The 27,397-nt window shown below is 41.4% G+C and overlaps 1 protein-coding gene across 2 annotated transcripts in view; it reads left to right on the forward strand.

Moving 5' to 3' along the window:
• Positions 1 to 8,563: 8,563 nt before the first annotated feature.
• Positions 8,564 to 27,397, forward strand: part of C7H1orf185 (chromosome 7 C1orf185 homolog) — a 35,165-nt gene continuing 16,331 nt past the window's right edge. The window contains exons 1-3 of one of the 2 annotated variants that reach the window (XM_075067601.1): positions 8,564 to 9,918; positions 19,675 to 19,780; positions 25,919 to 26,045. In XM_075067601.1, the coding sequence (XP_074923702.1) occupies positions 8,730 to 9,918; positions 19,675 to 19,780; positions 25,919 to 26,045 (1,422 nt within the window). In that variant the 5' untranslated portion in view covers positions 8,564 to 8,729. Of the gene's footprint in view, positions 9,919 to 19,674; positions 19,781 to 25,918; positions 26,191 to 27,397 lie in introns of those variants that run through there. The other variant, XM_032767299.2, reaches the window with a different exon arrangement.

Below are 27,397 nucleotides of genomic sequence, written 5' to 3' on the forward strand. Positions count from 1 at the left end.
CAGGAACGGGCTCAGGGCAAGGGACTGGGGAAGAGGAGGGGTGCAGAGTGTATGAGGGGCAGGGGGTTGGGGTGCAGGAGGGGTGCAGGGTGTGGCAGGGGGCTCAGGGCAGGGAGTTGGGGAGCAGGGTGCAGTAGGGGGCTCAGTGCAGGGGGCTGGAGTGAGTGCAGGCAGGGGGCTTAGGGCAGGGAGTTGGGGTGCAGGAGGGTTGCGGGATGCAGGCAGGGGGCTCAGAGCAGGGAGCTGGGGTGCAGGAGGAGTGCTGCAGGGAATCAGGACAGGGAGTTGGTGTACAGGAGGGGTGAGGCTCAGGACAGGGAGTTGGGGTACAGAAGGGGTACAGGGTGCAGGCAGGGGGCTCAGGGCAGGGAGTTGGGGTGTAGGAGGGATGCGAGGTGCAGGCAGGGGGCTCAGGGGAGGGAATTGGGGGGTGGGATGCAGGAGGGGTTTGGGCTCCGGCCCGGCGTCGCTTACCTAAAGCAGCTCAGAGTGGCAGCGGCATGCTCCCTGGTTGCCTACCCTGGCCCCACACCATGCCGCCCACCACATCCCTGTGCGGCCCCTGGGAGAGAAGGGGGCACAGGGCTCCGTGCGCTGCCCTTGCCACACCTCCAGGTACCTCCCCCGAAGCTCCCAGTGGCTGCGCTACTGCTGCGGGTGCTCGGTCCTCCCTTGACAGTTGGTATAGTGCAATCATTTAATCAGGTGGCTACATTCACCTTTGCTCCTTATTCAATCTGCTCCTTTTGAAATCTATTAATTTTTGCTGGAAGTTATCACTGGGCCTTTTGAGCACCAGCAATAAGTTGTTATGGACTGGTATGTAGGCAGTCTTGCTTAATAGTCAGAGCAGGAGTCAGGTCTACTGGGCAAACAGGCATCCAAGTTGGGGAACAAAGCTAAAGGTCAGCACCAGAGTCAACTGACAGATACCAGAGCCAGGGATCAAGCCAGAATCATAACCAGGAATCAAAGTTAAGGGTCAGAGCTGCAGTCACAAGCCAAATGCCAGAACCAAGGCTCAAGCCAGAGGCAAGATTAGGAATCAGAGGCTAGGATTGGAGCTGGGACTGGTAATTGGGGATAGGAGGCAAGGCATAAGAGCCAGAGGAGAGGTAAGGATCAAGCACAGAGCATGATCATGGTGGGAAAAGAAGCAAAGGCAGGGGTGAGGCAGGAGCACAGCAGGAATCAGGAACATAGTTGGGTGCAAGATGCAGGCACAAGCAGGGCCCAATACAGCCACAACATGAAACCACCTTGTTGCCTAGACAAACTTCCTGCCCACCTTCTGGATTGAATAGCATAACTGGACCAATCAGTGGAGCTAAGCAATCCTCCAATCACAGATGCCCTGAGTGGGTCTTTGGCTGGCTACAGTCCTAGTAGCTCAGCCCACCAGGTTCCACCACATATTGGGTGGAGGCCACAATGCAGCAGCTGTCGGGAAACTCCTAGGCCTAGGCTCCAGACCCAAGACATTACAGAAGAGTGGTCAAGTAGGTTTCTCCCAAAATTAGTTGTGCTGCTGCTTGATTGATTATCTAACAGTGCTTAGGGCCTAATCCTGCAACCGCTATGCATATAGACCTTCATGCAAGTATTCACATTGAGCAAGGGTTGCAGACTCAGGCCCATAGTACTAAAGATAAATCTTACTTCGTGGATATAAATTCATCAGTTAGGGTACTATCCAGACTGAGCCACACAGAACTATGAGAGAAGAATAATATTATTCTTAACACGCTAGGAACCATAATAGTGAGTTATATTACATACTAAATCTACACTAAAAGAACATAAAGGGCACCAATCCAAGCACTCAACAGCTGGAAAACACCAGAATTAAATTTGTCCTTGCAATCTCAGTTTGGTCACCTTAAACACAAGCATGGATAATCCTGCTGAACATTACCTAGCAGGTCTGTGGCACAGCCAGAAACAGAATCCTGATACCTGAGGTCCTACATGGAACTAGTCAGAAAAAGAAATTTCCTTTCCACAGGCAACTTTGACATTTTAAAATTTGTTTTTTTTCCAAAAAGTTTAATTTTTGAAATTTCTTACAGGAAGGAAATTCAGAAAAAATTTGATTCTGAAACATCAAAATGTTTAATTTTTATAATGTCAAAACAATATATTAATTTTAGTATATAAAATGACAATTTAATATAGAAGTTGAAACATTAAATAAAAATAAAGACTAATGTAAACATGTTGACATTTTCAAAATGAAACAAGTTGAGACCAATCATTGTGACTTTTCCCCATTGAAAATTTTGCTCAATTTCCCATGAAATGTTTCAGTTTCAACGAAACTGCATTTTTCAACAGAAATAATTTTGTTGAAAAATTTTCAACCAGTTCTAGATGAGTGCCTTCACACAAGAGAAGATCCCTTCTCTTTTTACAACCCTTTACCTCATTCACTGTCTGTTCTGTGCACTGAATGGGGCCAAGGTCCTACAGAGCAAATAGTATGTGATCATGTAATTGCTAACTGTCGTAATGGGAAATAACCTTAATTCTGGCATTTCCTAACTTTTGAGTGTTTGAATTAAAAATCCTACCGTTCTTTTAATGTAGTTTTTTATATATAACACCGTAGATTTATAAAAAAGCAAACTGAACTAATAGATTCCATCATGTGGAACCACATTGACCCTGGACCTTTCAATCTATAGCAGTGACCCCTACCACTTGAGCTAAAGGAGTAACTGGTCCAGCAATAATAGGTTGTTATCTTCTATGTGAACAAGCCAGAAGAGGGGGCCATGATACACACTTCACAGGTGGCTATACAACCCTTTGCTAGACAGCAGCAGAAGGTTGAGAACTAGGAATCCAGTGTTCTGTTCTTGACTGTGAGGAGGGTATTAAGCTACACATAACATAGCCAATTACATATCTGCAACACTCATGTAGAAAGGCACCATGTCTAAGTGGACGAGACTTGAATCTACTACAGGGGTCCCCAACGTGGTGCCTGTGGGTGCCATCTAAATGCACCCGCATCCTGGCCGGCGGTCAAGCATCCGCCAAAATGCTGCCGAAATTTGGCAGCATTTTGGTGGATGCTCGACCGCTGCCAAGGTCCTTGCTAGATGAAAAAGGTTGGGGACCACTGATCTACTATAATAGAACCTGTATTCTATTCCCAATTGTGCCAGAAGTGACCTTGCACAACCTCTCGGGTACACTAAATGTTAAATAAAGAGGAAGGGTGTCACAGTTCAGGTTGAGCTCCCCCTTGTGGACAGTCACCAGGCTGCTGTATTGGACCTAATCTTTGGATCCCATCTGCTTTTTAGCCTGCTGGGTCTAAGCCATGTCCAGACATTGTCTCTAAGTCTGATCCCTCAGACACACTCAAAGGGTGCAGACTCCCTGTCTAGTACCTTTTCTTGCACAGCACTGAACACGAATAGTCTAAAGGTCACATTCTGGTTGGATGCTCCTAATGATGGACAGCTGAAAACTCACCTGTGAAAAAAAATCATTACCCCCATTATGTTAAATGAATGGGGGGAGATGTTCAGGAGGCAACAGAGATAACAGAGGCAGTTTGCAGGAAATTATAATGAAGAGAGGTAGCTCAGGCAGGAGACAGGGAGGGAATGTAAGAAAAAAATGACATTTTTAATGACTCTCTTTATTTTGGCAACAGTTTGTGGACTTCAAACTACTTTTAATCTAAATTATATTGCAAGAACTAAGGGTAAAAGACTCCTTTCTTATTCTGCTAGTCTAGATGAGAAAAAGTAGTGGAACTGGCCCAAGGGTGAGGGACAGGACTGCTGGCTTCAAAATAGGCTTCCCTTTTTTTCTTTGGAGCTTGTCTATAAATCATGGGAATTACGTTTTGTGCGAGGGAGGGGCCCAGGATCCATGCTGGTCCAAATTAATGCTGAATAGATCAGTAGGGATTTGGATTGCTTTTTCTGCTGTACACTGACATATTTAGCCAAGCAGACACAAAAAGGCAATCTGTGCAGATCCAGTTACAGACCTTAGTTTTTCTATAATGAAGTGAAAATGGCTTTGGGCCAAAAACAACTATCTAAAGAACAACTGAGACTCTGAGGGCAGGAAGGGGAAGAAGCACAGAGTCAAAGCAACTTGCATAAAAGCAGCTAGGTAAATCTCAGGAGCAAAGGGATTAAGTGCACAGACATTAAACACCATTAAAATATACCATATACTATTTGCTAACAATCACAGTGTCCTTCATTAACAAAAAAAAAAATTAAACAAAAAATATTTTGTAACCATTCGCAACTAGCCTTATTCAGCCCAAAGGTGTTTCTGCTGCTACTTTACTAAAATTCTCAATAATGTTTGCTGATATGGAGTGGTGGTAGCACTCCATAACAAAGGCTGAAGCTAGCTTGTCATTAAAAACCAGATTTTTCAATCACTTCTCTAACTCAACCAAAAAGGAATCCCCCTGAAATTTCAGATCCCACATCACCTTTCTAATGTTATTGTCATACAAGTTTGGAGGAAGGGGATGGAGACTGGGGAAGAATTTTACAGTAAAAGGGTATTAAAATATTTTATCATGTTTTTTGAAAATCTTCCTAACTTTAGCTCATCTCTACAAACTGTCTACAAAGTACAAATCTGTTGTTTTAATGGCCTTGCTGAGAAGTGCCTTTTGGCGGACTTATTGTGGGAATTACAAAACTACATAAAGAAGCTGTTACGGGATGTAAAGTAGGCAGGGAATGGGATACAGATCCTGATATGTGGTGGTGCTGTGATGTGGATGTGTCTGTGCAGGGGCGCAAGGGGATGTGGTCGTGCTGCTGGCTGACTGATGGGGTAATGTGAGGGACTGTGCGGCAACAGACCTATGTGGTGTATCACAAGCTAGATCCCAATCACCCTCTAAATGGGGCCGCCTCTTGATAACAGGAGAAGAGGTGCAAACTCCCCCTTCACCCTGCCGTGGGTTACGAGGGCATCAAGCGTCACACACTGAGGGACAGGCAGCTTTCCCCTCCCGGGCAAAGAGCATCAGGCGGACATCAGTGCGGGAAGGCGGGAATACAATGCCCTTAACCCTAGTGCCCTCACCCGAGCCGAGTGGCGCTGCTGGCCTTTTCCCCACGCATCTCCCCGATGGGCAATGCCAAGCGCGCGCCTGTTCAGAGGCGCGAGGCTGAGACGTTACCTTACCCCTAGAGGGACGAGGCTGAGGCGCTGCCCCCACCCCCGGAGGCGCGAGACTGAGCCGTTACCCCTACCCCCAGCAGTCTCGAGGCTCAGGAGCTGCTCCCCGCCCCCGGTGCGCGAGCTCGAGGTGCTTTCTCCGTCAAAGGTCAGGTCCAGCCAGCTGGCGCCGGCGCCGGCCGCTAGGTTTATGGCGTTCGCTCACTCTCGTTCCTTCCTTGGCGGCAGTTAGAGCCCGAATTTCTCCTCCGCAGGGGGCCCCGACACCGCCCCTTCCACCCGCAGTCCATGGCGGGCGCGGAGGCGAAGAGGCGGGCGCCATGCTGAGGGCCGGAGGTTTCATGTCTCTAGTACTAGCCCTGGTGCTAGCTGCGAGGCTCCCCGCGCTCGGCCGGCCGCCTCCGCCGCTGGGCCGACTCCTCGCCCTGTGGGAGCTGTGGCCAGGTGAGAACAGGAGTGGAGGCATCTGTACGGGGGTCGGTCGGCTACCGGTCTGTGATGCTCCCCGGTGCCTGAAGCTGATCGAGGAGGGGGGCCAGCAGCCCCCTGTGCGACCCGAGGCCCGTTTACAGTCGGGAGGAGGATGGGTCCTTAGAGAAGTGATAAAGGTCCAGTGTTCATGCTGAGGGAGGGCCCGAGGACTCAGGGCCATATCTATGAATGGAGCCCCCTGTAAGTGCAAGGGCTGTGTGGTGAGATCAGAGAGGGTGCCATGTCCCTTGATTATGAGCCCCTTCCTTTATACTTTATGAATGGGTATCCCTGGGGACATGGAGCCTTCTGTCAATATTCACAAGTAGAGGCAGTGCTCACAAGGAGGACCCCGGTCAGTGTCCAAACTCACTGCTTTGCAAATTGAAGCAGAATGAAGTTAAGGAGGCTGTAGTCAGCAGCAGTGAAAGTGCCAAGGATCATGTTACTTTCATGCTGCTGCTTGGGAAAAGCTACAAGGAGCAATAACCATGGTGGAATAGGAGCCAAAAAACAGGCTAGAGGAGTGAAGGAAGACCCTTCCCCTTGCAGAAGCTAGGACGCTTTGGAGGGGGAGAAGAGACATAAAACATCTTCCTTCTATCAGTCAGAGCAGGGTGTTTGTTCCACTGATCAGAAACATACTAGCCCAGCGGTTCTCAAACTTAATTGCACTGCAACCCCCTTCTTACAACAAAAATTACATGACTTGTGGCAGGAGTGGTGGAGCCAGAGCCCTGCTGTCCCACGTTGAAGCCCTTGGGCTTCGGCTTCAACCTAGGGTGGTAGGGCTCAGGTTTCGGCTTCAGCCATGGGCCCCAGGAAGTTTAATGCTGGCCCTGGCAACCACATTAAAATGGAAATATGACCCACTTTGGAATCCTGACCAACAGTTCGAGAACCGCTGTAGCCCTATGGCTGTTAGCAATTCCGTCTATTCCCCCCCAGCAGGATCCAGGAGCAGCTCTTTGGTAGAAACCATTCCCTTCTCAAGCAAGTAGTGTCCAGTGGAGACTTTAATCACTTCAGCAGTGACTGACTTCTAGACTTTTGGTGAAAGCAAGGGAGGAATCCATGGAATCAGTGATATACAGTAGTGGAGGAGGTCTAGGAATCTCAGTTTAGATGCTCACGAAAAATGTAAACTGTGAAGGCTAGGGGAAAATCTGGAGCAAATATCCAAATACACAAACAAATAATAAAAATGTTTTCAAGTAGATCAGAAACAGGAAGCCTGTGAAGAATATGGGTATGTTGGGCAGAGTTAAAGAAGAAACTGAAATTAAGGGCATTGCAAAGAATCTAAAGCCAAATTTATGAAAAACAGCCACTACTTTTGGGAGCCCAATCTGAGATGTTTTAGGCCTGATTTTCAGAAGCACCCACAGCTCCCATTCACTTCAGTTGTATTTGTGAGTGCTTAGTAGTTTTGAAAGATCAAGTCTCAAACTGCACCTCAAAATTCCTGGCCATTTTAAAAAGTTTGGCTGCATATGTGTTGCATATGTAAAAGGTACTAGAATTAATTTTGTTTCTGCAACATTTATGTGGGCGTTTCATGACATTTGAGTGCTTATCCAGAAAACTTTAATATTTACTTACTTTAGTTATTTTAATAGAATTTCCTAGGTTTTCTTTTTAAAGAAAAAAAATAAAGTCAACCTGGCAATAATAGGCTAGATACCACTAGAACAGTAGTCCCCAATGTGGTGCCTGTGGGTGCCATGGTGCCCGTTGGGGCATCTGTGTGCGCCTGCGTACTGGCCAGCAGACAAGCATCCACTGAAATGCTGCCAAAAAGTAGCATCATCAAGAGGTGTTGCCACCGAAAAGCAGCGTCTCCAAGAGGCGTCGCCACCGAAATGCTGCTGATTTTTGGCGGCGACGCCTCTTGATGTTGCCGCTTCTCAACGGCATTTCGACGTATGCTTGTCTGCCGGCCATGGTCCTTGGTGGCTCGTTGTCCGGCGCCCACCACCCAGAAAAGGTTGGGGACCACTGCACTAGAATGTTCAGTTTTGAGGAAGGTGCACATTATAACACAACTGGGCTTCTGTGGACCCATATCTTGTTCAGCAAGTACGTCACTGTGCAAGGAAAGAGGTTCAATGCACATTTTAGGAGATACAGGTGTATATATGTGGCCTGAAACAAGCCCATGAAGGCAATTGAAAGACCCCTATTGACTTCAGTGAGTTTTGCACAGTAAGTTCTGGGAGGCACACAACCTTTTATCGTTTAATATATTGCTATAGAGTGCTAAAAAAAACTGTACACTGCCTGTATGAAATGTGATTTTCAAACCTTCAAAATTAATTCAAGTCAAAATCAATTTTTACTGGAACAGTTAAGCTTTTTTACAATTATATATTAGTATCTATTATATAAAAAATTAGAATTATTTTATTGCTGGTGTTGCAGGTTATATAAAAGAGTGCCAGCTACTATCAATGGTAACAGTAAACAATTCTTCAAATAAAATATCACAACTTGTGGACCCAGAACAATCAACATTGAAAAAAAATCTAATTTCTCATGGTGTTTGGCAGAACTCTTCTACAGTTGGAAGAAATTACAAAATTTTTAAAACAAAATCAGAAGCAACTAGAAGAAGAACTGACAAATACAAGCACCAATGGAAGCTGCTGAGAAATAACATTTTAAACATTTTCATGAATCAAAACAAGCCACAACTAATTACCAATGAAGGCATAAAAACACAAGTTTCCAAAAAGTGGACAGGAAGTGGAAAAATAACTTCAACTGAAACAAATGCAGAGCTAACAGAAAAAGCAAGAAAGATCCTAAAGCTTGGGAAAACTGAAAATACTAAGATAATAAGTCAACATAAAATTAATTCACATCTACAGAATGAATTTAAAATTGTTGAAAAGAAAACGGCAAATAATAAAAGAAAGTTGTATTGCAATTCTGGTATATTTAACAAATGCTTTGGAACTAAGCCATCACTGATTAATACATTTTTGACAGCAAATTGTCTATCAACTGTTAAAGGAAAATGTTGCAGAAAAAATCTGAAAGACTTACAAAGCATTTTGGTATTAAATTTAGTAAAAAATCAGATGGTCAATGAAAGTAGTCAAAATCAAACTAAAACAATGACAAAGGAAAAAAATAAGTGTACCAATAAAAGAATTTTAGCATTTGTCAAACAAAAGGAATTAGCTGAAAAGAGTTCTAAAACATGGGACTGGGAAAGAATAGGTGCAATCAGCAGAGATCAGCATAAAATATTAACTGATGCAAGAAAAGTGTTAATAAGTGCAGAAAAGAAAAGTCAACATACTGAACTTCAGAAATATGGACATATACCTAAAGAGTTTCAGGAAATAACTGGATCTGTAAACAATATACCAAGTGGGATAAGCAGTTGGAAAAAAAAATCAGAAGGAATGTCTACTAGGCCTTACAGTAAAAACCAAAACATTTTAAACTCAGTGAAACAAAGATCAGCAGGATTACAAAAAGGTCAACCAAATATGAAAGACATAGATGGAATGAACACAACAGGAAAATCAGACAAAAATAACGGGAGCATAGATGTATTGTTTAATAGCTTGCCTGAAGTAGGAATCAAAGTAATACTTCAAGGTAAAGAGCAAAGAACTAAAACAACTCCAAAATCTGTTGATGAAAATCAGAGATCTTCTACACAAGCAATGATCCTGCAAAGAAGCAAAGAAAATGTGCAGGAAAAGTGGTCAATATATAAAACTGGTTCTTCTAGAACTCATAAAAGAAAACAAGATACTTTTAAAACTAAAGGTTCTAGAAAACAGAAATGGAGAGGGAATCCGGTTGAAGTACATATACCTAAAAAAGAAAGTACTGTGTTTAGAGTGGAAAGGTTGGAATATTCATCCAGAAATGACCACGTAGAACCTGTAAAGTTAAATTCTGTCTTTCCAACCACAAAATATGCTGTAAGTGTTAAACAGGCATTATTTCCACCAGAAATAGGACAAGCAAAGTCTTCAAGACATGTGGGAAAAATGGTGACACATAGCATGTCAACTTCATGGAAGGTAGAACAGAAATATTTAAGCTTTGCTCGAAAGGATTTAAATGTTAAAGCTAGAAGAGCTGCTGTATCAAACAAACGAACTGTGAATAGTAAATATAAAAAAATTAATACAAGAGATTATTTACCAGTATCTTCAATATATCCTTATAAACACACTTCTCAAAGTGTATCTGATGGTGTAAGAAGAAAACAATCAACACAGAGTGAAAGTGTAAAGGTATCTGTGGGTAAGTTGACCTGTTTTTTCATGCTATAGCCATAAATTGTAAATTAACCTCTTAACTTCTAAATGTATGGTACTTTTCAAAGAAGATCTATTTTGATTATAAAGGAATTTTCTTAACCCTCTTCATAGGATGGTACAATAAAAGAATGGTGAGTAACCCTTTCACAGATATGAAGGAATGTGCAAAAAGGGTGTCGTCTTGTGTAACAGTGCAAGGTCCTCCCACAGGACCAATCTCTGGGCTCTGGGGAGCACAGCGACTGCTTGCTCCTGCTTCCCACTTTATTCCACCAGGAGCAAGATGCTAAAAAAGAAGCATGGAGGAGGCATATTCAAAATCTGAAGCTCACCCCTTTCCTATACCAGCCTAATGGATGGAGCATATTACACATCCTCTGTATCCTCAGAAAAGATCTGAAAGGAATTGTGTTTCAGGTAGACACAATCTGCTGTGTGCTAATCCTGAGGCTCCGCACACACCATCTTCTGTGTAATTGCTCTAAAATTGCCACTGAACCTATAGATTTGTGATTGTGATATTGACGACAAATGGCAAGGTGGCAATGAATTACCTTGAATGGTAAATGTATACATCTACAAAAGGATGTGTTGCAAGAAAAAAATTCATGTACAGACATCATACAATTGTTGTCTAAAAGAAATCTGAGCCAATTTTTCTCAACTAAGCAGAAACATTTTCATGGAATGAAAGTTACCCTAGTGACAGAGCCCACATAAGATCCAGTACACCTAAAGGGCATTGGTGTTCGTTAGAGCCTTCTGTGAGCCATGTTACTGGTAAAAATTTTCACCTATTATGTATAAAATATATTTTAAAATAAAGTTTTAAAATTACAATGAGGCTGCTGAAACATTGCACTAATCCTCATTAGAGACATTTAGTAATTTTTATAATCTCTTTTTAATTCACTTGTTAGATATCTTCATGTAAATGCAAAATAAAAAATGATATCAAAGGCTGAATGCTGTGACCACAGAACCAAATATCTCTCTTCCCCCACCAATGTCCAACTATGAACAATAAATTTTTTTCAGTTAAAAAGCTAGTTTGAACAAGTACACAATGTTCTGCATTCTAAAGGCTATTTAACATGGGCTTTGATAGACTGAATGGACATTCCATAAAATTGTTTCTCATGTCACCCGGAGTTCAACCCTGGGACCAAGCAACAGGAGGATTTGAGTTGTGCAGATGAGGAAGGAAGCTGTCCTGGGGGAGTTGAATTCTATTCTGTTTAGTTCATTGCAGTTAATCATTAGCACCATGAATTACATGTGATAACTAAAAGGAAGCTAATTGAGGGTTTGAAGCATTGGTCTTCTGTGTTCATAGTGTCTGGGTCATATTTAAAAGATAGATAGTTCCATTCAAGTTTAGGAAAACAGGAATATGGTCTTGTTGGATTATGTAGTCCTGTATTCTGTCTCTGACAGTGGACAGTACCAAATGCTTCAGAGAAAGATGCAAAGAGATTTTAATAGACAATTGTGAAACAACATGTTCATAAGGAAATACTCTCCCTAAATCTGATCAGGGATAATTTATATCCCTTTTCTTTTTTTATCTTCTATAGTATAAATATGTGTGATGTTATTATCCATATACGTGTCTACTTTAAAAAAACTCCAACTAAGCTTTTGGCGTTGATATTTTGTGGGAGAGAGTTCCTTTGATTAACTAATAGTCTTATAAATTGTGTTAAACAACAAAAAAAAACAAAAATATTTAGTAAATTACGGTATATATATATATTTAAAGAATCATTTTCCTGTGAGTACCAAGAAATTGTCTCTTCTTATTTAGTTTTCTGTAGAAAGAATCATCAGCTGAAGGGAAGACACTAACAAAGGGCCCAATCTTATGATGTGCCAAAGACAAATGAGTGGTGGATGTATAATAACTATTAGAACGTGCTCAGTAGCTTGCAGGATTAGTTGTATTGGGAAGAGATTTCAGTTTGATTGACCTTCCTATCATTCAACCTAGAATGGAGTTTAGGTAAGAACAAAGTGGTTTAGCATCAATCCAGATAGGACGGTGTTGCTTTTAGGTTTGAGGAAAATTATTGGGAGATAGTGGTAGAAATTGACTCCATCAGTTCAGGTAATTTGCCCACCTTTTGTTACTCAACTTTGGGACCCTCTTGGGTCTCCTGTGCTTCTAGGTTCTGAGGTAATAGCATGGCCAAGAGCGCTTTTTTCATCTGCACTTGAATTGATAGATTATAAAGCTAGATAACGGGGATTGGTCCTGCTTTGAGCAGAGGGTTGGACTAGATGACCTTCTGAGGTCCCTTCCAACCCTAATCTTCTATGATTCTATAACCACTATGATCATTTAGATGGATCTCCTGTATAAGATAGGTCGTAGAATTTCCCTGAATTAGTTCCTGTTTGAACAAGAATTGTCAGTGATGGAGAATCCACAACAATCCTGGATAAATTGTTCCAATGGCTACTTATGTTCCCTGGTAAAAATTTTTACATTGCTTCGAGCATAAATTTGTCTAACTGCAACTTCCAGCCATTGGATATAGTAAAATGGAGATATACCTATCTCCTAGAACTGGAAGGGACCTTGAAAGGTCATTGAGTCCAGCCCCCTGCCTTCTCTACAGGACCAAGTACTGATTTTTGCCCTAGATTCCTGAGTAGCCCCCTTAAGGATTGAACTCACAACCCTGGGTTTAGTAGGCCAATGCTCAAACCACTGAGCTCTCCTTCCCTCCTAGAGCTTATTGTTTCTTTGTCAGGTAGATTGAAGAGCCATTATCAAAATTTTGTTCTCTGTGTAAGTACTTAAAAACTTTCATCAAATCATCTCAATCTTATTTTTGCTATCATTAAACAGCATGTTAAAGAGAGAGGCATTCTTGCAAGTATAGATGAACCGGTATCTAAGAAGAGCTCCTACTTTTTATTGTAAAGTATATTTATACTTATTTTTTGCTAATTACATTTTTATTTTTGTGGGAAAGGTAGATCTTTAATGTATTTTGTGTGGAGTGAATAGCATGTTCATATTTAAATAGCAAGTTATTCTCTGCAGAAGTATATGTTCTGTTAATCTTGGCAATTTAGCATGCCTATCAGAGAGATTCTTACTCAGGATATATGTAATTCAACAACTTGAAGTTCAGTCTATTCTTTAGCAAGGAAATCTTTTTAAAAGCTAGTGCCAGAATAAAGGTTTTAATTTCCCTTTGCTTTAGCATTAATTATTATATATATTTATATAGTATAGACACCTGGGTCTCTTAGTAACTTTTATTTAATTGTCCAGGAGTGGAAATATATGCAGATTACTCAGATGGAGACAGTTGTTTTGCCATTATCACAATGTAGGTGGGAAACTTTGCCTCCATAGACTTAAAAATTCATATTGGTGTCCCCCCTCATACAGCAACTGTCAAGGTATTATTCCCACTTTGAACTTTAGCGTCCAAAAAGTGAGAACCTGCATGTACCCTTCTAAGCTTAATTCCTATCTTAGATTTGATAGCACTGCCACCAACCAAAAATATAGTGTTTTGGTACACTTCCTGTTCCCCCAAAATCTTCCCTGGGGGACCCAAGACCCAAACCCCTTGGGTCTTAAAACAAAGAGAAATAAACCATTCCCCCTACTTTTCCTCCTCCCAGACTTTCCCCTCCCTGGGATACCTTGAGAGATCACTGTGATCCAAACTCCTTGAATCTTAAAACAGAGAGGAATTAACCTTTCCCCCCGCTTCTTTCCCCCCACCACTCCCTGGTGAGTTCAGACTCAGTCCCCTTGGGTCTTACACAAGGAAAAAATCAATCAGGTTCTTAAAAAGGAAAGCTTTTAATTAAAGAAAGAAGAAATAAAAATTATCTCTGTAAACCTAGGATAGAAAACGTTTACAAGGTCTTCAGCTATACATAGACTAGAGGGACTCCCTCCCCCCTAGCCTAAGTTATAGCAAACAGAGGTAAAATATCCTTCCAGCAAAATACGTATTTGCAAATAAAGAAAACAAACAAAAGACTAATCCGCCTTCTAGCTAGTACTTACTATTTTGAACATGAGAGACTGTTTCAGAAAGATTGGAGAAACCTGGTTGCACGTCTGGCCTCTCTTAGCCCCAAGAGAGAACAACGAACAACACAAACAGCGACTTCCCTCCGCCAAGATTTGAAAGTATCTTGTCCCTTGATTGGTCCTTTTGTCAGGTGTCAGCCAGGTTCACTGAGCTTTTTAACCCTTTACAGGTAAAAGAGACATTAACCCTTAACTATCTGTTTATGATAGCAACATTAGAGATTTTTGTGGTTAACTGTTGGTCTAGACTTTTTCAGTTTGTTACAGTTCATTTTGGCTTTGCATTTGCACTGAGGGCTTCACAAAGACCATAGTAGTAGTATGCATTACTCTTTGTTGAAAGAAACACTATATTCTTCAAAACTAGAAGACTTGCTAGTGAAAGCCCCATCTCTGCCAGGGTGATAGAAGATATTGGGGAGTCAGTGTTCCTTTTGGTATGACTGGATTTTTGTGATCAACTGTAAGAATGAGTAGATACCTTTGCAGTAACTCACTTGGAAACAGTTTAACACAAAATGTGTCATTTTCAAGTTTTATACCTGTTTACAAATAAAATTGGAGTAAAAGTCAAGACATTTCATTTTGAAAATGTTGAAACAAACTGTTTAGATTTTTTATAAGGTTTTTTAAAATTGAAACAATTTGACATGAATACATGAAATGTTTCAGTCAACCTGAATCCTCATTCACCCCCCACTCCATGAGAGCATAAGTATCTGAGTGGGCCCAATCATCCCGCAGTTCCTTCTTACTGACCCGCAGTGTTCATTGCCTTCTTTGAATACTGTTCTACTGTGTAATCTTACTACTTAGACTATGTCTACACTGCACTTTTGTCATTAAAACTTTTGTTGGTCAGGGGTGTGAAAAAAACACCCCCTGACTGACAAAAGTTTTAACAACAGAAAGCACTGGAGTGGACAGTTTTTTGCCGCGGGAGATGCTCTCTGCTGACAGAGCTATTGCCCCTCATTGGGATGGTTTAATTTTATTGGCAGGAGAGTTTTCTCCTGCTGACAAAGCTGCTCTGAGTGCCTTGCAGCGGCAAGGCTCTAGTGGCACAGGTGTGCCGTTGGAACCTGCGCAGTATAGACATAGCCTTAGTTGTTAGTGAGTTAGTTCATATAATTAGGTAGATAGTTATTGCACATTAAGAAAATTATCTACATTTTTAGCTAGTTACATATCAGTTTTAAGCTAGACACTTGAACACACCCCTCAGTAAAGGGGCACTAGCAACATGGCAGAAACTAAATCCCCAGGGTTCAAAACCTTCCCCTCACATTAAGCTTCAATGCAGTTTAACAACAAGCACTTTGCGTGTCTTTTTTGCCTTTGAGGAGATCCAAGTTGCCATATGTTGCTCCTTTTCTAAGCAAATTTAGAGAACTAGGGAAAGCCCACCTGAAGCTGTTTCTCCTCAGGAGCTCCATGCTAGCCTCATTGGACACCACAAGAAAGAACAGTTAGACCACAGTCCTCCAGTCAAGTCCTCTTCGTTAATTCCGTGATGAGCTGATATTTCACATTGAGGTCCCAGACCACACTTATTAAGAAGCCCAATCGTTTACCTCCATTCTGGCTTCAGTGTCTTCTGACAGTTGTAGAAAGCAGCCTGGTTCAGGGATGAGCCATAGCTCATGTAAACTTCTCTGGTGCCTGGGAAGTTGAGACACAAGAGTCTCCAGACTTCTGATGCATCTCAGGCTTATCCTCCTAAGAGTCAGAAACCTGAACAGGCCTTCTTGGATGTCCTGGTACTGACTGCTAAAAGAACATCATCAGTATCAATTAAATCTGCAGACAATGTTTCTCATAGTACCAAACTTTCATCATTGACCTCAGTACGGGATGTTTCAGTATCCAAAGCCTTACTATCCACAACTTCTGTACTAATTATCTCATAACGGTGTTCCTCAGTACTTAGCACTTGGATGCCTGCTGTCCTGATACTCAGAGTGTACATGGTACCAAGTGATTTAACTGTGCATCCAATACTGGAGTTACCTCTGCTAGAGAAACTGATGGTGATGATGTCTAAGTCACCAAATACTGAACTGGTGGTATGGCAAGTCAAGGAGGTTATTTCTGGCACTGACTTCAGCCCTTTAGAGACAAGGCACTCCTGACAGAATGATCCCTCCCTTCAAGGAAGTGTACTCCTCCTCATCCCCATCTAGACACAGCAGGAAGACATCTCCTACTCATCCTCCTTCTCATCCTTGGATAGCACTATAGAAGTCAGGAATGGGCTTTAGGGAAGCTTCTCTAGAAGAGACCTACAACTCATAGATAGCATCTCTCCTGTTGTCTCCTTATATGTCCCTCTTCTCAGTACCCATATCCCCACAACCTTGACCCTATTGGATACTGTGAGGTATGGAGCCATCTTCATACATGCCCCAGAGAGCATCCCAATCAGATCAGCTAGTGAAGCTTCAGATCCTGGAAAGTCAGGAGAAAAGTAAATACTGAGGAACAACTACAAGGTGAAGAACAACTGGTCCCCAGTGTGATCTCTTCCTCCCCTGATGAGACAGTAAACCCTCTCTTGGCCTGCCTCAGTGAATGATTTTAACACATTTCAGGACCTCTTCAAACACATGGCAAATATATTGGATATACCACTAGAAGTGGTGCAGGAGAAGCCCCACAACTTCCTGGATATCTTTCATTCTTCCTTGCCTGGTAGGCTTTCCATGCCTATAAATAAATGGCTGTTGGAGCCTCCAAAGGATCTATGGCATACACCAATGTCAACACTGGCCAGATTCAAGCAAGTGGACAGAAGGTAGCAGGTCCTTTTCAAGAGATTTGAACACTGTTATTCCCAGCCAGAACTGGGTTACTTGTAGTGGCTGCTATCCAGGAAATGTCAAAACAACAAGGACTTCCCAAAGCCCCACCCAGGGATCTGAAGAAACTTGACCTTTCTGGGTGCAAGTTTACTCATCAGCCAGATTACAGGTGCAGGTAGCTAGTTATCAATCCTTCCTCTCTTAGTATTATTACTTGGGCTAAGCTATCTGAGTTTGTGGACAAACTACCACAGGAACATGGAGTGGAATTGAAAGTCATCATGACTGAGCAGTTGATAGCCCACACTTCCCTATAGGATTCACTGGGTGCATCTGATACCTTGTTGCATATTGTAGCCACACTGGTGGCAATGGAAGGTCTTCCTGGCTCCAGACCCCAATAAAGACATACCCTCAGAGATTAAGTATGTCCCCATGTGTATAAGAACTTGATAGGTGTTTGCCAAGTTAGGTCCACCTAACCACATTAGAGCACTCTCCTTTGGAGATCAGGAGGCCTCTGTTGCCTGTTTGAAGAATATCCCCAATTTATGTCACATCCAGGTCATGGGTGGCCAGGCCTCATAGTTGGAGCCAGAGTCTGAAGTCACAAGATCTGAGTCAAGTTGGCTAGGTCAGGATACTGGGGAGTTAGAGGCAGGAGACAAACTGGAGATCAGAATCATGAGTCAGGAACCAAAAGTCAGGGCAGGTCAGGATACCAGGGGGTCAAAGGCAGAAAACAAAAGAGGTCAGGAACCACAACTCAGATGCGAGGAATCAAGCCAGGTCAGAATGCCAGGAAATCAAGCTGTGGGAGCAGGAGCAAACACAAGATGCTTAGTCCTAAGCCAGGTGGAGCCTAGCTGTTCAGACTGTTTCCTGTTCCTGCTGCTGGCTTAAGAAGAGACAGTAGGCCAATCAGCTGCTCTGGGACTCCACTTATCAGACCTCAAGGACAGAGTCTCATACTGGGGCTGGGATTCATGTATCTCAGGTAAGCTATTGTCAGCAAGTTGCCATGTGGAGGGCTGGAGCATGGCTGCTCCCATGACCCTTATAGGCCTCGGTTCAAGACCTATGGGTAATGACAGTAGGGCAGCTATGTGGAGCTTGGTATTCACCTTTTCAAGACAGTACTCCTCGGTAGATTATTTGAGATTGGATGTCTGTTTGGGAGGTCTGTCCTGCAGTCATTGTTTAAGTAGGACTCCTAATTACCCACCTCCAAGAAACTTGCTTATTAGTAACCAAGAGTGGAATCCATATGTACATTCACTTGAAGAAAGAACAGTTACTTACTTTACAGTAACTGTGGTTCTTTGACATGTGTTGTCCGCATGGATTCCACAAACTGCCTGCCTTATGCAGTACTCTGGAGCCCTACTCCACTGGGATTCTGTATTTGCCAAAGAACTAAAGGATGGTTGAGCCAGCTTAGCTCTTTCTGACCTCATGTAGGGGGGTACAAAAACATCTAGGATATAGTCAAGATCCTGAAAGATACTGCTGGCTCATAAAATCTTACACACATTGGGCAAGAATGGAATCCATATGGGACTACACATTTCAAAGAACCCCAGTTCCTGTAACGTAAAAAATAATTATACTTTTTTAGTGTGAGATGGTAAAGAAGTTTTCAAGTAGAGAGCACATGTGGACCAAACCCATAGAAAACTACCTATTGTTAAAGAACTGAGTAGGAGTAAGTAGTCCATTGCATAGTGGTAGTCCTCTCAGGCAGTTCATCACGTAAGATTAAAATCTCCTTTAGGATAATCTTTAGAAAATTAACTTGCTAAAATATGTGAATGTTGATTTTTTTATTATTGTTTGATATATAAATATATGTTATAGTGGTGAATATAGGAAAAGCCTTTTTAATTAGCATATGATGATACTGGAACTTTTTGTACCATGCAGTGATGGGAATTAAAAAATGAAAATTTTAGTAAACAATACTAGTATAAACTTTTTAAGAGAAATACTTCCATTGTGATGTGTGATTATTAAGGCTGCATGGAGGTCACGGAAAGTCAAGGATTCCATGACTTTCCGTGACCTCAGTGACTTCTGTAGCAGCAGCAGCAGTTTGGTTTGTGGGAGGGGGCTGGGGCAGGGGCTTGAGGTGCGGGGCAGCGCTTACATCAGGATGCGGGGGCTCCTCAGTTCCCAACGGCATGTCTCAGCAGCACCTACGTGGAGGGACCAGGAGGCTCCACGCACTGTCTGTGCCTGCAGGCTCCACCCCATCGGCTCCCAATGGCTGTGATTCCTGCCAATGGGTGCTGCAGAGGTGCTTGTGGTGGGAGCAGCCGGCAGAGACCCCCTTGCTGCCATTCCTCCTAGGACCTTCAGGGACACACGGAGCTGCGTATGAAGCCTGCCAAGCCCTGCCCCCCAGGCTGCGTGCCACTGCTTTCCCCCCCTCCTAGCACTAGCGGGGGTCCCAGGCTGCGCACCGCCCATTTCCCCACCTGCAACAGCGTGGTCCCAGGCCACCACCTCCAGCACCTGCAGCGCCCCTGCACTGCCTCCCCCGAGCACCCATGGCCTCCCGGCCAAGTTTTAGTTGGGGGTATATAGTAAAAGTCATAGACAAGTCAAGGGCTGTGAATTTTTGTTTACTGCCTATGACCCGTCCATGACTTTTACTAAAAAGAGCCATGATGAAAACGTAGCCTTAGTGATGATATATCACAGTTTCTATAAGAGTAGATGCTTTACTATGCCCTCTGAAATTTTAGATAATTAATCCCATTATGGTAAATCAATACAATAAAGTGTAATCATATTGTCTCAACACAGTAGGTGCTAATTACATAAAATGTTATTTGGACATTAACCATTTTTGTTTTGTTTGTTTATGTAGATTTTGTGAACCACTTAGTCTCCGTTCTACTAGCAGGTGCTACTATTGTTGGAATTGCCTTCTTTGCTTTGGGATTAGCAGTGTTTTATCTGTTTTATAAAAGAAGGTAGGGTTAAAAATTACACTAATCTTTTTTTCTTTAAAGGATTGCAACAAATTAAACTTTGTTTTTTGTAGAAGTATGACTGATGTAAGATAAGGTAATAGCAAGTAAAGTAATAATGTGTTTTAAAGAGCAGTGATGCCTTGATAATTTATTTTAAAACATATTCTACTACAAACAGTTCTCGCAATACATCTTACTGAGGATTTTCTTTACTCACTTTTTTAATTAAGATATTTGCATAAAAAGAAATCTCTCTTTCTTAGGAGTTCAGTTATCCCTTCTGTTTCTTCTTCGACTAAGTGAATACTTTCTAAAGCTCACATAAGATGAGACAGCTTGTGAGGGGTGAAATAGATGTTCTTATTTACTGGATTACATTCAGCATATTAACAGTTTATTTTCCTTTTTACTAGTCAACAGTTTCTTATTCTAATTTCATTGCTTGTAAAATATTAAAGTGGTTGTAAATTTGTAGTGGTTATACTTAGAAAACTGATAATCAAAATTCATACTTAAAAGATACTTAACAGATCTGCTCTTTGTTTAAGGTGAATATCTGCAGGGGAAAAAGGGGTTTTGAGGGTTATTTTTGCTACTTTTTACTTCTGATATGTGTGTTTTTCTTCAGGTCTAAGAAAGAAGGAGTTGAATTCTATTTCTTCTCATGGAACATCAATAGAATTCTTTACCAAGTTTCAGTCAGTTATACCAGGGCAGTCCCATTAAGGAGAGTTGGAATATCCAGCCATCCTTTTTCATAAACAAAAATACCGGTGCAAAAACTTTTAAAGTGACAAAATGTAGGTGAAGTCATAACAAGTGGGTGGAACTGGGCCAAGATCGGTGTAACAGATTACACTAAGGGTAACATTTTGCCAGGCATAGTTTAGAATGATGTTTTATTGCTCTGTCTGTAAGGTGGATGAAAGTGTAGTTTTGTGACCATTTAGATATCTTGTTTTTTAAAGAAGATAATTAGCTATGGAGAGGAAAATTAACCTTGTGTAATTGGCATTTCTCTAATGGCATTGGTCTCCAGAGTTTTAGAATGAATTTTTGAATTCACCCTCTCCTGACAATCAGCCCAGTAGCTTGGTGAAACAGGTTTCTTTCCAAGGGTTCCTACAGCTGATTTCTTTCTGAATTAGCATGTCAAGTGAAAGACCAATTTTCATAGCATTAATAAATGTGTGCTGTTTTCTTTGCCACAAAAGCAAATCAAAATTAGTTTTAAAGGAACACATCAGATCTACTCAATTTCAAACAATGTATTCAAACTAATTTCAGGTCTTAAACCTGCTGCTGAAACCATGATGCTTAATTGTGAGAGTTTAAAATCACATTTCTTAAATTGTTTTTTTTCTCTGTTTTAATACTATGGCCCAGATCCTCAAAGGTGTTTAGAATCTGAACCTGTATGGCATAGCCACACAAACAGGAAGATCTCTAACAGAATGACTATGCATATGAAATAGTGAACTAACTGCATACAGTTAGCTGTCAAACTGCTCTTTCTGATTTTCACACGTCATCAATAATAAATATTGTGCATAAGAACGGCCATATTGGATCAGATCAAAGTTTCATCTAGCCCAGTATCCTGTCATCCGACAGTGGCCAATGCCAGGTGCTTCAGAGGGAATGAACAGAACAAGTAATCATCAAGTAATCATTCACCGTTGCCCATTCCCAGCTTCTGGCAAATAGAGGCTAGTATCAGGACACTATCCCTGCCCATCCTGGCTAATAGCCATAAGTTTATCTAGTTCTTTCTTGAACCCTTCTATAGTCTTGGACTTCAAACATCCTCTGGCAAAGAGTTCCACAGGTTTGCTGTGCGCTGTGTGAAGAAATACTTCCTTTTGTTTGTTTTAAACCTGCTGCTTATTTATTTCATTTGATGACTCCTAGTTCTTATGTAATGAAGAGTAAATAACACTTTCTTATTTAATTTTTCCACACCAATCATGATTTTATAGACCTCTATCATATCCCTCCTTAGTTGTCTCTTTTCTAAGGTGAAAAATTCCAATCTGATTAATCTCTCCTCATATAGAAGCTGTTCCATACCCCGGATAATTTTTGTGGCTCTTTTCTGAATCTTTTCCAATTCCAGTATATCTTTTTTGAGATGGGGTGACCATATCTGCATGCAGTATTCAAGATGGGGAGTGCTATGGATTTATATAGAGGCGATATGATATTTTCTGTTTTATTATCTATCCCTTTCCTAATGATTCCCTACATTCTGTTCATGTTTTTGACTGACGCTGTACATTGAGTGGATGTTCTCAAAGAACTATCCATAATGACACCAAGATCTCTTTCTTGAGTGGTAACAACTAATTTAGACCCCATCATTTGATACAGATAGTTGGGATTATGTTTTCCAATATGCATTACTTTGCATTTATCAACTTTAAATTTCATCTACCATTTTGTTGCCCAGTCACTCAGTTTTGTGAAATCCCTTTGTAATTCTTCACAGTTTGCTTTGGACTTAACTATCTTCAGTAGTTTTGTATCATCTGCAAATTTTGCAGTCTCACTTTTTAAGGGACTTTCTTTGACTGCTTACTTTGCTTAAGAGCCTTTGGTGAGGGACCTTGTCAAAGGATTTCTGAAAATCTAAGTACACTATATCCACTGGATCATCCTTGTCCAGATGCTTGTTGAGCCCCTCAAAGAAGTCTAATAAGTTGATGAGGCATGATTTCTCTTTAGAAGAACAATGTTGACTCTTCTCCAACAAATCATGTTCTGTGTCTGATAGTTCTGTTCTTTACTATAATTTCAAACAGTTTGGCCGGTACTGAAGTTAGGCTTACTGGCCTGTAATTGCTGGGATCGCCTCTGAAGCCTTTTTTAAAAATCGTTGTCACATTAGCTATCCTCTAGTCATCTGGTACAGAAGCTCATTTAAATGACAGGTTACGTACCGCAGTTAGTAGTTCTGCAATTTTACATTTGAGTTCCTTCAGAACTCTTGGGTGAATACCATCTGGTCCTGGTGACTTATTACTCTTAAATTTATCCATTTGTTCCAAAACTTCGTCTAATAACACATCAATCTGGAAGATTTCCTCAGATTTGTCACCTTAAAAGAATGGCTCAGGTTTGGGCTTGCAATTTGCAATTGAAATTTCGCTAACAGTTCCATTCAATTGTAAGCTTTTCAGGTCAGGGACCATCTGTTATATATGTTTGTACAGTGCCTGCACAGTGGGGTTCCACCCTGGCCTACCATAATACAAGCAATATTAATCAATCAAAATTATTCAAAATATAATTGCGTCAGTCAAAATATAATGTTCTCACTCCTCCATACCTATATTGCCTCTGAAGTGGTAACAGAAGTATAAATTGCCTTTAGCTAGCAAAGTAAGCAGGTATGATTCTGAATGCATAAGTATCTGTTAAGAAAGAAAATGCAGTTTTTACACAGTGTGCTGACCATAATCAAACTTCTTTAAAATGTCAAAGCCGTTAAAGCTGGGAGATTTAACAGTCAAGTGTGAGATTTGTCATATATTGTGCTTAGTTGGTGTAACTATGAGGTCTAACACTCAACTTGATGGCTTTTTTCTTTGTTTGCCTGTTTGTAATATGATAATTTTTCGATGCTGCATCTGATCAATTCCAAAATTTCAGGGAATTTTCTAAACATCAATGGTTAGAATCCTATTGATTTTGGTGAAAACTGGAAAAAAAGAGACAGGAGGATACCGGCAGCCCCTGGCGTTTGGTTAGTAGAGCTAGTTGCTTCGGTCACCTCTGTAATTGTCTATAGCTTAAAGGATCAGTTGACAGTCATTAACACATTTCATTTTAATGATACCCCCAACTTAGTTCTGTCCATCCTCCCAGTACAGTTTAAAGTCATAAAGTTATAGGGCTGAGAGGGACCTCAAAAAGACAAGTCCAGTTTCATCTGCTGAGGCAGGACCAAGTAAACCTAGACCATCCCTGACAGGTGTTTGTCCAACCTGTTTTATAAACCTCCAGTGATGGAGATTCCACAACCTCCCTTGGAAGCCTATTCTAGAATTTAACTATCCATATAGTTAGAAATTTTTTCCTAATATCTAACCTAAATCTTTGCTGCAGATTAACCTCATTGCTTCTTGTCCTACCTTCAGTGGCATGGAGAACAGTTGATCACTGTCCTCTTTGTAAAAGCGCTTAGCATATTTGAAGGCTATTATCAGCTTCCTGGCCTCTGTCTTCTTTTCTCAAACACTAAACATGCCCAGGTTTTTTAAGCTTTCCTTATGGATTAGGCCAGTGGTAGGCAACCTGTGGCCCGTGGTGCAGGCCTGGCCACCGCTTCCCGCAGCTCCCATTGGCCAGGAGTGGCGAACCGCGGCCACTGGAAGCTGCAGACAGCCATGAAAATGTAAACAAATGGTCTAGTGGCCTGCCAGCAGATTGCCCTGACAGGCCACATGTGGCTTGTGGGCCGCAGCTTGCCCACCGCTAGGTTAGGTTATCTAAACTTTTTATTATTTTTGTTGCTCTCCTCTGGACTCTCCAGTTTGGACACATCTTCCCTAATGTGTGGCACCCCAAACTGGACACAGTCCTCCAGTTGAGGCTGCACCAGTGCCAAGTACAGCAGGATAATTTCCTCCCTTGTCTTACATGCAACACTCCTGTTAATACGTTGCAGAATGATATTAGCCTTTTTTGCAGCTGCATCACATTGTTGACTCATATTCAATTTGTGATCTAGTATAACCTCCAAATCCTCTTTAAGAGTAATACCACCTAACAGTTATTCCCCATTTTGTAGCTGTGCATTTGATTTTTCCTTTCTAAGTGAAGTACTTAGCAATTATCTTTAGCGAATTTTATCTTGTTGAATTCAAACCAATTCTCCAATTTGTCAAGGTCATTTTGAATTCTAGTCCTGTCCTCCAAAGCGCTTGCGACCCTTCCCAGTCTGGTGTCATCTGCAGATTTTATAAGCATACTCTCCACTCCATTGTCCAGTGCTGATGGTGGTGACACCCTGAAAGCCTTCTCTTCCAGACAAACTAAATGAGAATGGTGAGGGAGCAGAGTGGGGAATGGAAGTACACTCAGAGCCCTGAGAAGGGTGAGGGGGGACGACAATGGAGGACCCTGTCATGGGAGAATGGGGATCCCACAGAGTACCTGGCACAAGGAAGGGGGTAGGTGCCTTGCAACAAGTCCGTGAAATAGAAGGGGATGGGAGGGTGGTACGCAGGGAATTTGTGAGGAGTGCAAGAAGCCACCTACTCCTAGGGTTATTAGGAGTTGAATTTATTTCCCTCTGTACTTTTGAAGAACTGGCTAAACAAGGGCAGCCAGATGCAGAGAGTTACAAGTAAACTATGACAGGCTGATAAAGGGAAAGCAGCAACTGCAATGGGGGGCAAAGTTGTAGTAATAGGAGATACTCTATAGGAGTAATAGGGCAGGGAAAATATGGTGACGTTAGGTAGGATAGGGAATTGGGAAGAAAAGGCAGCAGGAGTTTATGTGTCCTTGATTATGCATTATGGATCCATAGGGAAGCCAGAAGTGGGAAGGGAAGAGCAAGATAGTGTGGAGGGAACTAGCCATCAGAGTTGAGGGGGATGAGACTCAAAACTTTTGTTGCCTCTTAAAGAGAAAGAGACAGAAAAAGATAAAATACACAATCTTTATATTAATAATTTACTGAGAATGCAAGTAGAGATGGAAATGTCTTTACTAAATAAAAAGTTCATGTAAAGGATTAATGTAGTTAGCTGTTGTGAGACAATCCTGTAGACTCAAAAATAAACCCAGTTACTTCAAATGATGATTTCAGAATGTGTGTATCTGAGGTCCTATATAGTTTTAGTCTGAGGACTTACCTCAGCATCGCTGCTTGTTATTGAGTTTCTTATCAGTGGTAAAATACAAAGTGTCCTGACAAAGTTATCATAGGCATTATTCTCACTTACATGCACTCATGTCGTATTTTTAATGACCCTGAGGACCTCTGTACATTAGTATGAAAATAAAAGAAAAATATTTGCTTACAATTGTTACATTTATTAGCATGCTCTGAATTCAAAACTTTCCACAAACATGCATACTTTTAAATTTCATGTGTATTCTTATCCTTCTATTTCATATTCCTTTCAGGCAGCTTTTTCAGTTTCTCAGAACCATTATGAAAGATGAAGAACTTCCAAACAAATTTGTACCAATTGATGCTCAACATTATAAGCATATGTCTCTCTCTCAGAGTTTTCATGTTGGAAAATCACAGGTAAAACCTAGCATCTCTATTCTAAAAATAAAATGCAGCCCTAACATTATTTGAATTCCAGTCTTGTTCTCAGTCTGGTGGTATGAGGGTAGCTATACACTATATCTTTAAAGTTCCACAAAGATACCTCTTTATGTCTTAATTGTATCCTGCCCCGACTGTAAGTCACCTTATAGTTCTTGGGACATAGTAGATATTTATAAAAAAGCATTGTTACAAAACAATTTTGTGATAAGGAATATTTCTCTTTTCTGAGTAACAAACCACCAAGAAAAAGCACGATATATTTACTTCAAGAGTAAAGTACCTTAACATATATTAGAGCAAGATTATGTTCATCCCCTAAATAGATGAGCAAATAGGGGATGGAAGAGTGCAAAGATCTACATAGGTAGTGTTGGTCTGGAGGCAGTCCAGGGGAAGTCAGAGCAAGTTATGGATGCTCAACACATCTGAAGATCAGGTCCCAAGTCACTTGTATCTTTAATTTCTAGACCAAAGTTATCTCTCTTATGATGAAACTGAGAATTTTAACAAGATGCACCATTTGCCACACCATCCACCCTGGTGTGCCTCCACCATTTGTCCTTATTCCTAGAATTAGGGCTTGACTGTCTGGTACAGCAGTTCACATTAGAGGACTGTGATATCTTTCTCTCTTGTTTTTTAACTTCTTATTAAGGCAAAGTTATAATAAAATATACTATATTACGTATTCAGGATCAGGTTAACATTCAAAGAACCTGCCTAAAGATTCTGGCTTGCTGCCTGGGGAGCCCTCCTCTACTGAGTATGGTAAAAAAGGTTACCAAATGTCTAAATACCTATTCTCTGACACTTTTGTTATGTATGTATTTGGTGTGAAAGCTTTTCCATTACAAAGACAGTCCATATTTGACTATATCACAATTTCCTAAGAGGAGTAACAGATGAGTGTGATTTCTAAAGCGCACTGACATGCTGCACACTAACAGGCCTGTGTAGACCCTGCTGGCATGCACTAGAAGTTCCCTAGTGCATGTTAACATAAGTGCTTCAAAAATCACACCCCACTAGTGCGCATTGCCACAAACCCTTATACTCTTTTCTTTGTTTAGCGCCTCCATATTGTCAAAATTCAGTTAACATGCTGATTGAGATCCTTCCTCAGTTCCAGCAAACTATTTCAAATATTCCAATATAGATATTTCCGATACATCAATGCTTTGAGGGACCTTTTTTGTGTGGGACTTAATTGGCATATATGCGTCAAGGAAATAAAGACTGCACTAAACCGCTAATAAGTGTCAACAGGTACTTTGTGGTCCATTAATAATAATACTTTGGGTCTGATATGCACCTGTAGATATGAT

The sequence above is a fragment of the Chelonoidis abingdonii genome, chromosome 7 (genome assembly GCF_003597395.2).
Source record: "Chelonoidis abingdonii isolate Lonesome George chromosome 7, CheloAbing_2.0, whole genome shotgun sequence".
Lineage (NCBI taxonomy): Eukaryota > Metazoa > Chordata > Testudines > Testudinidae > Chelonoidis > Chelonoidis abingdonii.